The 13,851-nt window shown below is 43.0% G+C and overlaps 1 protein-coding gene across 10 annotated transcripts in view; it reads left to right on the top strand.

Annotated features, from left to right (window-relative positions):
• FANCD2 (FA complementation group D2) overlaps window positions 1–13,851 on the top strand; it is a 60,330-nt gene that overhangs the window by 45,279 nt on the left and 1,200 nt on the right. For all 10 annotated transcript variants that reach the window (XM_032647989.1, XM_032647993.1, XM_032647992.1 and 7 more), the window contains 11 exons: window positions 2,435–2,545; window positions 3,656–3,786; window positions 5,138–5,231; window positions 5,875–5,997; window positions 6,833–6,926; window positions 7,628–7,699; window positions 8,411–8,449; window positions 9,462–9,536; window positions 10,515–10,589; window positions 11,555–11,701; window positions 13,088–13,183. In XM_032647989.1, coding sequence (XP_032503880.1) covers window positions 2,435–2,545; window positions 3,656–3,786; window positions 5,138–5,231; window positions 5,875–5,997; window positions 6,833–6,926; window positions 7,628–7,699; window positions 8,411–8,449; window positions 9,462–9,536; window positions 10,515–10,589; window positions 11,555–11,701; window positions 13,088–13,183 — 1,057 coding nt within the window. The remainder of the gene's footprint in view (window positions 1–2,434; window positions 2,546–3,655; window positions 3,787–5,137; window positions 5,232–5,874; window positions 5,998–6,832; window positions 6,927–7,627; window positions 7,700–8,410; window positions 8,450–9,461; window positions 9,537–10,514; window positions 10,590–11,554; window positions 11,702–13,087; window positions 13,184–13,851) is intronic.

The following is a 13,851-nucleotide window of genomic DNA, read 5'->3' as shown; positions in this document are numbered from 1 at the left end:
TCCTTCCCACCTCTCCTTCAGCTTTCCCTGGCTAGATAGATGGCGCCACCAGTTGTTGAGCCAGAAACCAGGAGTTATTCTTTGTTCCTTCCTCTACTGTCTACCCTTTCTCTCTCCCACATCTGATCACAGAATCCTGCTGAGTTTGTCTTCTAGATAACACCTAAATGCCCACCTGTCCTCTCCTCCTCCACTGCTTCCAGACTTCTGTCGTCTGTCACCAGGACTGGATTAGTTTCACAGTTGGTCTGTCTGCCTCCAGCTGTCCTCTTTTGGTCCCTTCTTCACACAGCAGTTAAAGCGATCTTGCCAACACCAACCCGATCTTATCCTAGCGCAACTTTGGCTTCTGATTGCCGTTAGATTTCTCTTGAGTTCAAACTCTTTTACCCAGCTTCTAAGGCCTTTTATTATCTGACTCCTGCTATTCTACTCACTGTCTTGCACTCTGCCCTCCAGCTGTACTGAATTAATTTCAGCACCCTGTATAGCTTTTATCTGGAAGGCTCCACACAAACCCATCCTTAACCAGGATCCTCACCCTCCTTGATCCCCAGTCTTTTCTAACTCATCCCTGAGATCTGGATTTAAACTGTACTTCCTCAGGGGCATCTTCCTTGACCCCTAGGCCAGGTAAGTCTCTATTCTGCCTCTCTTATCCCCACTTCTTTCCTAATACTCTTACGATAAAGAGTATCACATTTTATTATAATAATATCACATTTTATTATAATTACTTGTTGATCTGTCTTCCCTGCTGGACTGTGAGCTCCATGAAGGCAGAGACCAGCCATTGTCATATCCTCAGTACTTAAAAACAGTGCCTGACAAAGGATTTGAACAGATGCTGAAACAAGGAGATAAATGGATGGCAAATAAACACATGTGAAGATATTCAGCAGTATTAGTTGTTAAGGAAATGCAAGTAAAAATCATAGAATGGCTAAATTAAAAAGATTTACCTCGCCAAGTGCTGGCGAGGATGTAGAGTAACTGGAGCTCTCACATGCTGCTGGTGCAGCTGTACAATGGTATGGTACACCCACTTTTGAAAACTGTTTGGCAGTTCCTTAAAAAGTTAGATATGCACCTACCATACAACCCAGCCATTTCATTCCTAGTATTTATCCGAGAGAAATGAAAACATGTGTCTACACAAAGGCTTGTGAATGAATGTTTATTACAGCTGTATTTGTAATAGCCCCAAATTGGAAACAATTCAAATGTCCATCGAATAGTTAACAGATAAACAAATTGTGGTATGTTGATGTGGCAGAATACTACATTGCAACAACATGGATGAGAAAAGAATTATAGTGAAGAAAAACCAAGACCGTAAGAGTATGTAGTATTTGATTCTATTTATATAAAATTCTAGAAGAAGCATGTAATTTTGTAGTGACAGAAAACAGTTCAGTGGTTGCCTCGCATTGGGTGGGAGGATGGAAGGAGGGATAGATTACAAAGGAATATGAGGAAACTTTTGGGGGTAATAGATATGTTTATTATTTTCAGTGCCGTGGTGGTTTCATGGGTTTATATATAAGTCAGCTGATCAAATTCAGCATTTTAAATACATGCATTTTATTGTATGTCAATTACACTTTAATAAAGCCATCCCCACCCCCCACTTCCCCCCCTGAAAAACCTGCAGCCCATAAGAGGCCCTCAGAATTCATTTGTGGCAAGGAAAAGAGGCTACCACTGGTGATGTGGAAATGTTTCTAGAGGAGTGAAAGATCGAGAGGGTCAGATTGTGCTGGGCCTTGAAGGTCAGGCAGAAGAATTTGAATGTTGTCCAGGGAAGCAATTTTGGAGTTTTATGATCACAGCCATGATATAGTGAAAGCAGTGTTTTACGAAAATCCTTTTGGCAGCAGCATGCAGGACAAAGGGATTGGAAAGGCAATCAAAAAGACTAGTCAAAAGATGTTGACATGATCTGTGCATGGGATGATGATAAGGGCCTGGCCTAGAGTGATGGCCTTGGCTTGGAAAGGAAGGGACAACAGGAAAGATAATCTGAAGATAGAATTGTCAAGACTTGACTTAATACAGAAGAAGGAATAAGTTCTTTGCTGAACATCTACTATGGATTAGACATGGATTTAAGGAATTTCACAGAGTTATTCCTGTTTTTTTGGAGAAGACTGATAGTTATCTCTAAAATATAAAGATTGAAGGAGAGCTTTGTTTGCCTTGAAAATAATCCTAGGAGGACTGTTAGGTCCTTAAGGAAAGACTTTTTCAGATACACTTCAACTTCTAGTCCGATACGGCAGTGACTGAATTTCGCACTTGAGTACTTTCAGTACTTCAGTTCTCGTTTTTCTTGTTTTATCGATGGTACACACTGGAGGCCAGGATCCTCAACTGCTGTCCACGTCATCTTCCTGAAACTGAGCTAAACTACCTTTCCTTGACTTTCCCTTAGGAACGGATTTTTTCAACCTGAAAATACTAATTTACTGTACTCAGCCCTTGAGGTCCTTGCTAACCGACTGAAGCCAGGAGAGCCTGACCAAGCTTTGGAGGAGCTGCTTAGGTGGGTCAGACCACATATCCCTGAGTGTTGTCCCAAGAAACTCCTAGGAATAAGATTGGCAAGATTTCTTGGAGATAGCTTGGTATTTTCAGTGACTATTCCTCATTTATGTGAGCTTTCTCATGTGTGTATTCAGATATATCCTGAAGCATTAGAAACTGTTGAATTAATCAAGCTAAATCTTTATGCACCCTTCATCCTGTAAAGTTCGCCTTTTCAGGTAATGTTGATGAAAGCACTGGCCATCTGTAGTCAACTCTTGATTATCCAGGGACCTACTCTGTCTCCTAGTAGGGTTGGGTAATTAGGTAGCAGTTAGTTACCACTGATTACCTGTCCATTTCCCTCATCTTGGAAGAAAAGGAGCCTAGGCCGAGGGCACAGGAGGTGAGAAGGAGCTCTAAGGGGCACAGCTTCCAGCCTCTACCCCAGCTTCAACCAGAGCACCTTGGTCTTTCCCTTACCTCCCCTGATAGCCTAGGCCATCACTGGGTCCACAGTCAATGCTTGTCATTCCTGCCTATAGAGCCTTATTTCATTTTCAATACAGTACTTTTAAATTTGTTTGAATTCCTTTCCACCAATCAATCAGGAGTTGACTCTAGTTTTCTTTCACCTACAGTTTTGGATTAATTGTGACTCACATCTACCATTACTTCAGAGCATTGAAAGCTAGCCATTTATGGTACATTTATTAGAAGCTCTGCTTTCTCTGCCTTATCATTTCCTTTCACTTTGTCCCTACGAACCCAGAATTTAAACATTATTCTCAGTGTGTTGCATAATGCCTTAAAGAGCAAGCAATTTATTCTACACTGAGAATAATGTAGTCAGCATGGCCTATGCTAGCATTTGGGTATCTTGGCTTACATGACCTCTTCAAGGCCAGCATTCCATCCGCTGAGCTCTGGCCTCCATGCCCTAACTTTCTTTATACAAAGTTATAGTCTCTGTAAGGTCTTGAAAGAAGGTTCTACTAAAGCCCCTGCAAATGAGGAGGATTCTGATTAGACCATCAAGCGTTTAAGCGGACTTGGATAACTCATGGATTTAGACACATCTGTAATACTTGTGGTGTTGTTTTTTATTTCTTTTCTTGTCTCCTTACAGCCAGAGCTTCCATTACTTGCAGAATTTCCATCTCAGCATTCCCAGTTTCCAGTGTGCTCTTTATCTCATCAGACTTTTGATGGTCATTTTGGAGAAATCTACAGCTCCTACTCAGAACAAAGGAAAAATTGGTGATGGGCCATATCCTCTTTTTTCTTTCATGAATAGACTTGTAAACTTAGGGCTTCCTAGGACCTTGTAAATTTTATAAGCAAATCTGTCCATAACTCTGGATGTGCTCTCTTGCTATACCAAGAAGGACATTTTTCCAGAAGGAGCTATGTCTGATCTCTGCTGACATTGACTGGACTGAGTGTGGTTAGTTCAGTTGGCTAGATTTTGTTTGGCTTTTGTTTATGTCCTTTTTTTTTTTTTTCCCCTTAAGTATCTGAGACATTTGACTGAAAGACATAAACCATGAAGTTAATAAAATGGGAGAGAGAGGAGAAATAAGAATTAAGTGTAAAGAAAGGTTTGGCCCCATCCCTGATCTTTTTCTTTCTTTCTTTCCTCCTTTTATTTTTTTAAAATTTTTATTTATTTATTTTTGGCTGCATCGGGTCTTAGTTGTGGCACGCAGCATCTTTCGTTGCAGCACGCGGGCTTCTCTCTAGTTGTGGCGCGAGGGCTTTTCTCTAGTTGTGGTGTGCGGGCTTAGGTGCCCCGTGGCATGTGGGATCTTAGTTCCCCGACCAGAGATCAAACCGGCGTCCTCTGCATTGCAAGATGGATTCTTTTTTTTTTTTTTTTTTTTTTTTTTTGCGGTACGCGGGCCTCTCACTGTTGTGGCCTCTCCCGTTGCGGAGTGCAGGCTCAGCGGCCATGGCTCACGGGCCCAGCCGCTCCACGGCATGTGGGATCTTCCCGGACCGGGGCACGAACCCGTGTCCCCTGCATCAGCAGGCAGACTCTCAACCACTGTGCCACCAGGGAAGCCCCAAGACGGATTCTTAATCGCTGGACCACCAGGGAAGTCCCCCTGATCTTTCTCTTTAACTATCTTTTGACATAGCTCTTGGAATGCATCTCACTGATACAACTTAATTGGCAGCACAGACAGAAAGCAAGGAGAACATGCAAAACAAACCTTTATTATTCCCTGTTGTTTAAAAGGGGAGGGTTTGGTATGGATCTAGGAAGCAGCCACTGCTTGTTGGCCTGCCAAGGAGGAGCTGAGATGGACTTCCCACTGACCAGCAGCATTCCTTTTCTCTGTGTGTCTGTGTGGTTCACGTTTGTGTCAAGACAGAGTAAGAGGGTGGGACATGTTGAGTCTTAGAGAAATGGGTTTATTTCTGGTAGAAGAACCAGTAGAGCAGGAATTCATGACAGCTTTTTTTCAAGTTGTCTGTTAGCCCAGGAACGTCATAGTAAATATAAAAGAATAATCCCTTTGGTCAGTAATCATCCTCAAAAGCCTGCAAAACAAGAGTGAAGTTCATTTTCCATGAATGAGATATCTTTGCCTTGTTTCTCCAACAGCTTCCCTGGCCAGACAGTTCCTTTTCCGGGTGTGGCCAAGTGCGGAGAAAGAGAAGAGCGGCATTCCTAATGACCAGCTCCAGGCTTTGCTTAGGTGAGAGGCTCAGTTTCTGTCCACAAGCCAAATAGCCTTCCATTTTGCCACTGTTCAGATCCCTTGTCTGGTCAAAAACTGAGAAATTACCTTGGTTAGGGGTAACTTGGAAGCAGTGAAGTAGGTTTGAAATTAACGTAATTTGGAATATGTGGATTGTCAGATCTTCTTGTTCTGTTTTATACTGTCAGCTAGTTCTTTATTAAATCAAATCATAGAGGAAGTGGGGGAGTCTGCTGTTGTATCCTGCCTTGTTAACCAATGAGTCAGATATTTGTTATTGCCTACCATATCCAAGACACAGCCATCACTTTCAAGGTGTCTAACTGTATTTCCAACTGAGACATCATTTCCTTTACCTCCTGACAAGTATTTGGAATCCTTATTAAAAATAAGTATTGGGAGTTCCCTGGCGGTCCAGTGGTTAAGACTTGGCGCTTTCACTGCTATGGCCCCAGGTTCAGTCCCTGGTTGGGGAGCTAAGATCCCACAAGCCACGTGGTGCAGCCAAAAAAGAAAAAAAAAAAGTAAAATAAATGCTAATAGTTGTTTTAAAGCTTAGTACCTGGTAATGTCTCAAGAAAGAAATCTTGATTTAGGAATTCTGTAACATGCATTCATACTCCTATGGCTGTCAATGCAGCATCTACCTGGAGCACACAGACAGTGTTCTGAAGGCCATAGAGGAGATCGCTGGTGTTGGTGTCCCGGAACTGATCAACTCTCCTAAAGAGGCATCTTCCTCCACATTCCCTACACTGACCAGGTAAGGGAGTACTCTCCTCTTCTCTCCCTAAGTTAGAATCACACTGTCTAATGTATGTAGTTTCCAAATAACTACCTTACTCTTCATCTAGTTCTGATACAGAGGGTAGGTACAATCATTCGTTCAACACACACAGTGTCTGCTGTGCATTCTCTCCAAGCAGCTCTTAGCCAGCCCACGTGAAAGGACCTTACTGAGGAATGAATTTTCAGTAGTTACAGTCTTCAGCGGCATTGGATATTTAATCACCAGACTTCTGTCAGTGCTTTCATCCTTTAAATGTGAAATTACTTTTCCAGTATTTTAGCCATCTTTAGAAGGATACAGTGATTGTTGTATTTAACCATATATGTCTCACTTAATGGGTTTTGTGTCTCATAATATCAGTGGTTATCTGACACTTGTATGGTCTTCACAGTTTATAACACACTCTTACATCGTTTATCTCATTTGATCCTTTTGATGAATCTGTGAGGTAGGTATCGTTACCCCTGTTTCACTGATGAGAAAAATGAGTGTTAGGGGGCTTGCTCAATTGATACAGGCAATAAAGTAAATATGGAACTAGGAACTTAAACTCAGATCTTCTCACCACTACTTTCCTGCTCTTTACCACTACACTCACCCTTCATGAAGTTAATCCTCTGATTTCACAGGCCATCTTCTCGGCTCATTTCTAAATCCTTCCCACTCTCACGTCCTCTTAGGGTGGACCCTAGTGAAAGGACATTCAGAGAGGTGGGGAGGGAAATAACTTTTGGTTCCCTGGCTTCTTCCCAGGACTTTGTTTCTGAGCAGTGCATCATTGTGTGGGCATCATCCTTTTCTCTTCTAGGCACACGTTTGTCATTTTCTTCCGTGTGATGATGGCTGAACTAGAGAAGACAGTGAAAGGTCTTCAGGCTGGAACAGCAGCAGACTCGGAGCAGGTAAGTCAGATATTCCCACCCCAAGAAGTAGACTCTGGATTACTTGGAAGCTGCTGATTCTTCTACTCCTTGGGTCCAGAATTTTCTCCTAAGCTATTTCCTTCGAGTAACTAAGATCCAGGATTTTTTTTTCAAAGAGCTTCTGGTTTAATTTCCTTTCCCTCTGGTTGGAAGTGAGGATTGGGCTCTGTTTTCCCTGGCTACTTCCTAGGGGACTTGGGACTCCATAGACCTAGTCTGGAAAAAAATATCTTTGGTTGCAGCCTCATATACCGGGCTGCAACTTGTGATCTGGCATGAGGTGAGCAAGCCTGTTTGAGATGCTGTGGTAGCCTGGGCCTTGGTAGCCTGCTAACCAGAACCGAGCTAGCCTGCTGGGAGATAGGGCTTGCCTAGGGAATCAGAGAAGCCACAGGGAGCTGATGGCCCAGAGGTATGTTGCAGAGGCTTTTTCCTACTTGGAAATTATTGAAGAGAGGTCCTCTTATTAGAAAGTCTCTATAAGATACCCTAATGTTACCACATACATGCAGGCCTCAGAACCATCTTGTGGGTGCACTGGTTGCCACATCTCTGTAGGAGGATAATTGGCTTAAATCTCTGTATAACTGTGTAGTTCAAGAACCATATATTAGTAGGAGTACAGTAAGAGAAGTATTTGGCTGTGATTCAGAGGTGTGTGTATATTTGGCTGCCTCTAGATTCATGAAGAGAAGCTCCTCTACTGGAACATGGCTGTTCGAGACTTCAGTATCCTCATCAACCTGATAAAGGTGAGCATGAAAGCTCCTTATCTCATCTCACTGGCTAATTGCAGGAACCACCAAGGGGCCTGGCTTCCAAACTGGACTCTCCCCAGCCTCCCTTGGGGACCTGCTTCCCCCATCTTCCTCCATATGCCCCACCCACCCTGGATAACCCCTTCCCCTCTTCCTGAGCAGTGTCTTTTCCTTCTCTGCCTTCCTCCTTCCCATCTATGCCACAGCACTTAGTATTTAATGGGTCCTTCCCCGTGTCATCGCCACCACCACCCCGCCGTGGGTCTGAGCACATTCCCCACTGTGTCCCTCTTCCCACCTGAGTGCCTTCTTTATCCCTCACACATACTCTGTGCTCTCCCCCACTCCATGATTTTGCTCAGACTGTTCCTCCAGCTTAGAATGTTGCTCTCTCTCCTTTCTGCCTCATCTACTCTTTCTTCAGGCTTCAGATCAAGGTTTGGGGCCTCTGCAATGCCATCTTCTTAACATTCCCAGTTGGAATCAATTCCTTGTTCCTCTCAGCTCCCCTCTTCCTTTTCTTGAACTTCAGTTACAGGGATTCCTTCGTTCTGCTTTGTAATTGACTTGTTGACATGTTGGCCTGCCTTCTTCATTTTAGACGTCTCTGCAACACTCAGAGCTGTGCTTTGCATGGTGGGGAGGAGGCTGGGGTGCTCAGAGGAGCAGCCTTCAGCTTTGGTTTCTTGTCCTTCATCTCTCCAGGTGTTTGATAGCCGTCCTGTTCTGCATGTATGTTTGAAGGTGAGACCGGCCCTCTTTAGTGTTTATTCTTCCTGTGAGTTAACTGAGTGGAATTGCTTAATACCTTGCCCAAAAGCCAGTCTCCAGAATCTGTGCTATCAGGTAGTCTAGAAAAGACCATGGATATGTTTTCCCGTACTAGTTGGATGACAAGAGAAACCAATTTTACTATGAGTTTGAAAACTTAGTCTTAGAAATAGGATTAGTGGCTTCAGGAGCAGTAGTCACTCCCTGCCATTCCTTCCCAGGCAATAGAAAGGAAGGAGGAGTGGGTGATTGCTCTTTTTAAAGCCCATGTATGGCCTTATCAATGTGGGAGCTGGTGTTCTGGTATCTGCTGAACTCCTCTGCCGGGGGATATCCCAGATTAGCCCTAGATTTGATGGTAAACCCATCAAATCTTTGATAGCTTAAGAGCTAAAGAACACTATAGGGAGAATGCTTCTAGGCCCACTCTTGACAGTTCCTTCTTGTGGATGGTGCCCCATTCTCATTATCGCCTGGCTTCTCTCTTCCTCTTTACTCACTCCACCCTGGTGCCATTATGGGAGATGGGTGAGAAGGGGGGAGTCATTTACCTGATTGGTAAATTGGGCAAGTGGTCATGTGCTTTCTCAGCTCTACCCAGTTCTTTCCTCTTGAGAGTAAGGTGTCCTCAGGGAGCTGGGGTTCCCCTCTGTTCCTCTGTGCCCTCATTCTCAAGCTGGGCAACACCCCTGTGCATTGACTGTGTCTGGGGTAGGTAAGTCTGCCTAATTCTGGGGCTTAGTTAGCAGGCCCATTTAGCTTTTGCATTAAGCTACATTCTCCAAATTAACCTTTTGGACCCTTTCCAATTTATTTTTTATATATAAAAATAAGTCCTGGGACTACTGCAGTCCCAGGACCTCACATATTAGTGTGTCATTTGCTTAAACGTTATGCATAAATGTTATGCTGCCTTAGGCAGGGGCCTTTCAGGTAAAAGACCTCAGCCAGAGGTCATCAGCAGTGTGTCTCTTCTCTTCTGCAGTACGGGCGTCTCTTTGTGGAAGCATTTCTGAAGCAGTGTATGCCTCTCCTAGACTTCAGTTTTAGAAAACATCGGGTAAGAACTGAGAACAGAGAGCAAAAATATGCCCTGTATAGTTGTTCAGAAGATATGTCCACGGCGATTCCTGGGCTGGCATGGGGGTGGTCCCCTTGCCCAGGTTCTGGGCCACAGATCTGCTTAGGTACTTCTGGTCACTTCACCTATCCCCAGAGATGCCCATGTAGGACTGAATGTTCCATAGTACGTCCGCCTTCCTACTTCTCCTCCAGACTTGAGGATGGTTGTTCTTTTTAGCTTGATTTTATTGTGCTACTGCAGTCCCAGGACCTCACATATTAGTGTGTCATTTGCTTATTCCTGTGTGCTTCTCTAAGTCTGGTCTTAGGAATTTAAAAACAAAACAAACGAACGAAAAAACCTCATTTGTGTCTTAAACTCTTGTTATAACGGAGTCTTGAGAGCTTTTTACCCAAGTGGGATCCAAGACTAGAGTAGTGAAATAAGAATAGAAACAGGGACTCCCCTGGCAGTCCAGTGGTGAAGACTTAGCGCTTCCACTGTAGGGGGTGCGGGTTCCATCCCTGGTCGGGGAACTAAGGTCCCGCGTGCCCCACAGTGCAGCCAAAAATTTTAATTTAAAAATAAAAAGAACAGAAACAGAGATGATTACTTCTTACACATACTTAGCAAGTTGAACTTTGCAAAACACTCTCACAGTATTTGGTTGGTCCCTCATAACTCAGAAAGATAAAGGGGAGGATAGCCAGTGATCACTCCTCCTCCTATTTGAGGGCCAAATTAAGATAATTGTCTAGCATAATCTTGAAAAATTGTGAATCACTATGTTGTACACCTGAAACATATTGTAAATCAACTATACCTCAATTTTAAAAAAAGAAGAGATGATTATCCATATACAGCTGGAACCCGCAGGCTTGATTCTCTTTGGAACCCTTGGTTGCAAGAATATCTTGCATATAAAATGAAATGAGAACGTTTCATATGGCACTTAACGAATGTTGTTGGTTATAGGAAGATGTTCTGAGTTTACTGGAAACCTTCCAGTTGAATACAAGGCTGCTTCATCACCTGTGTGGGCATTCCAAGGTAAGATGGAAAGCGGGTCACACCACCAACCCACCTGTTGGTTTAATCTGTGGTTGTGATTTTGGAGATCCGTGGGCTCCAGTGCCGCCTTCCTTTTTTACCCCTCTTGAGCCTTTATTTCTGGGACTATGTCTGTCCAAAGGCAGTTTATTCAGAGTGGTCAAATCCTCAGTTGCTGGCAGAGATTGGGTAATCATCTAGAGGGGAATTTCTGCATCTGAAATTTGACTCAAACTCCACAGCCCTGTTTCCTCCAGGAGCGCTTCTTTGGTGAGAGAATGTTGGTGAATGTGTAACTGCTACAAAGTACTCTGGGCAGGAGGAATATTATGTAAGTGATGACTCTGCTGGAGACAAGAGGTAGTTCTAAAAGCAGCTGTTTTTAGAGCTTTTCAGCTGTACTACTTACTTGTCAAGGAACACATCTGTCTCTTGTGAGAACATTTTAGCATTAAAGGACTTTTCCACTTGAAGCCTGGAGTTGAGCCAGTCATTTTTTGTCTGAAGGAACAGAACCATGGAGTGCTGCAGTCTGGCAAGCCCAGTTCCTGTTGTTCATTTCCTCCCCTGGTTCTAACTTTTTAAGATGCTGAACAGTGGAATTTTATAAAGACTCCCTCAGCTAAACAGGGATACTCTCTGTTGTTTAATATCAGTAGAATATACATTCAAGAATATTTTACATAAATTCATTGATAATTGATCAGTAAGAGGTTATGAAGAGGAGCCGTGAGGTGTTGGTGGTATGTCTTCTAGGCTCTTTTAGCTTGAAGGACAGCTGCCATTCTCTTCGGAATACTCTGCCGGACTACTGCTCTTTGATGGAACATGTCTCTGGCCTGTACTGGCAGGGCATATGGTCTTGTTCAGTGTTCAAGGTGTCAGGAATTCAAAAGTTTCTGTATAGGAAATGTGAAAGCATGATGATAAACCCAGATGAGTTGGATGCATTTGTTTCCATTCAGATTCACCAGGACACGAAACTCACCAAGCATGTGCCTTTGCTCAAAAAGACCCTGGAGCTGTTAGTTTGCAGAGTGAAAGCCATGCTCATCCTCAACAATTGCCGAGAGGCTTTTTGGCTGGGCAATCTCAAAAACCGGGACTTGCAGGTAAGCTTGGGAGCCCGCCAGTAGTAATCTCCTACTTCCTTTTTTTGTGAGAACATTGGAAAGTATCTAAGGAAGGTCACCTAAGCCCCACTCTCTCAATACTCAAAACTGCTTTTCTCAAATCTGTGACTGTTTAGCTCTTAACGTTAGGGTACATTGCCTTTGGGCCCTGGTTGCAGGTTGCACTCCTCATCCCAGGCAGCGAAGGCACCAAAACATACCACTGATATCAACAAGGCCTCAGACATAGAGGAGCAGATCAGGAAAACCTCTTTCCATAGCTAGAGGGATACCTTTAAGCCCTAATGTGGGTAGATTTAGAATATTTTTGTATGTGGAAAAACTGTTTAGTTATTTTGGGTTTTTTCCCCTAAAACCAGTCTGTCTTGTTCCTGAAATTATCCTCTGGCTAATTTTAACAAATGAGCATTGCTTAGTTCTTTCCATTGTCTGACTGACTGGCTGAAATCTTGTTTTGCTTATACTACTACTTTGGAGTTATAGCATTTTTCAAATACAGTGCAAGCCCTCCTCGTTCATGCTTACAACATCTGAGTCTTAAAATCTTATATATGACAAAAAAAAAAAAAAAATCTGGGCTTCCCTGGTGGCGCAGTGGTTGAGAGTCTGCCTGCCGATGCAGCGGACACGGGTTCGTGCCCCAGTCCAGGCGGATCCCACATGCCGTGGAGCCATGGCCACTGAGCCTGCACGTCCAGAGCCTGTGCTCTGCAGCGGGAGAGGCCACAACAGTGAGAGGCCCGCGTACCGCAAAAAAAAAAAAAAAAAGAAAAGAAAAGAAAAAATCTTATGTATGAAAAGAATAGCTCCCCAGAGAATTAGCCTCCTTTCTTCACTTCAATCTCTTGCTTCCATGAGAAAATTGAAGCTCAGCAAAGTTAAATAACTTATCATTCAGCCATAAGTGAGTGGAGCAAGGGTTTGAGTCCAAACAGTCCTGATCCAGATTTGATGTTCTTAAACCATTTTAGTATACCATCCTTTAGCCTCTACATGGCCATTTGTGATTAGTGTGTTGGTGTTCATGCTCACATACCTTAAGGTATTTGGGAAACTTTAGAACCATATTCAGCATTACCTGAAAGAGTCACCAATACAGTCTGGCCTTGTAAAACTAGTATGATATTAGAATACAAAGATGAACCTTTAAAACTACATATTGTATCAGAGCCACAAGCATCTTAGAAATCTTGGGTTGATTATCACTTCTCTAGATGCTGGATCACAGGTTGCTGTCCGTGTTTGACCATATTTGAATGACTGAATATCTTTCTTTGCCTTGTCTATAAACTAAGCCTTTCTCCCCTTGAGACCCCATATGTGATCATTATAACCCACTGTTTGTCCTGGCCCATTCACATTCAGGGTGAAGAGATTACATCCCAGAATTCCCAGGAGAGCACAGCAGATGAGAGTGAGGATGATACGTCATCCCAGGTCTCCAAGAGCAAAGGAACAGAGGTATGTCTGTAAAAGGTACCAGAGTGGCATTGATGGTAGAGAGTGCAGAATTTTCCCTGCTTGATTTTATAATCAGATACTTCTATGCCCATCTCCATTCCCTCCAAAAAAGCTCCTGTGCTTATGTGAATTCTGTGAGGGCCAGAAAAAAAAAAAAAAACCCACACGATATTATAATCACTCAATATTTTAATCACAACTTGAGTATCTGGAGTTGTTTGTAGCATATGTTATAGAGTTGAAAGTTCCCTTCCATTATAGCCTCCTGAATTCATATCTGAAACCATTTTAAAGGGGAGATAAGAGGTCAAAGTGTTCTCCAAGTGTTGAGAAGAATGAGTTAAACCATTTAAACATGTTGTTTGAATATCTAAAATAGAAATGTGAAAGCTAAAGCACAGGATCAAAAGCTGCTACCACTGAGGACTGAAGTAAGAGAAGGAGTCCTTATGCTCTTTTGGGCTACTACCAATGCTTTTGAGACTTTAAAGAAAGCTAAAGAAAAATGTATATATTTATTAAAGTTTGTTACAATTCAGGTGGGTTATAGATACAGAGAAGCTGAGATTTAAGAACCCCTGCTGTGGATACAGTTTGTAATGCAATTTGAGGCTGATGCGTAAGGACCATTTAGTATGAAAAAGTCTTTTATTACATGGTCCTCTGTT

This window comes from Phocoena sinus, chromosome 11 (genome assembly GCF_008692025.1).
Source record: "Phocoena sinus isolate mPhoSin1 chromosome 11, mPhoSin1.pri, whole genome shotgun sequence".
Classification (NCBI taxonomy): Eukaryota; Metazoa; Chordata; class Mammalia; order Artiodactyla; family Phocoenidae; genus Phocoena; species Phocoena sinus.
The sequence above is the reverse complement of the archived record's forward strand: the minus strand, read 5'-3'. Positions and strand labels throughout refer to the sequence as shown.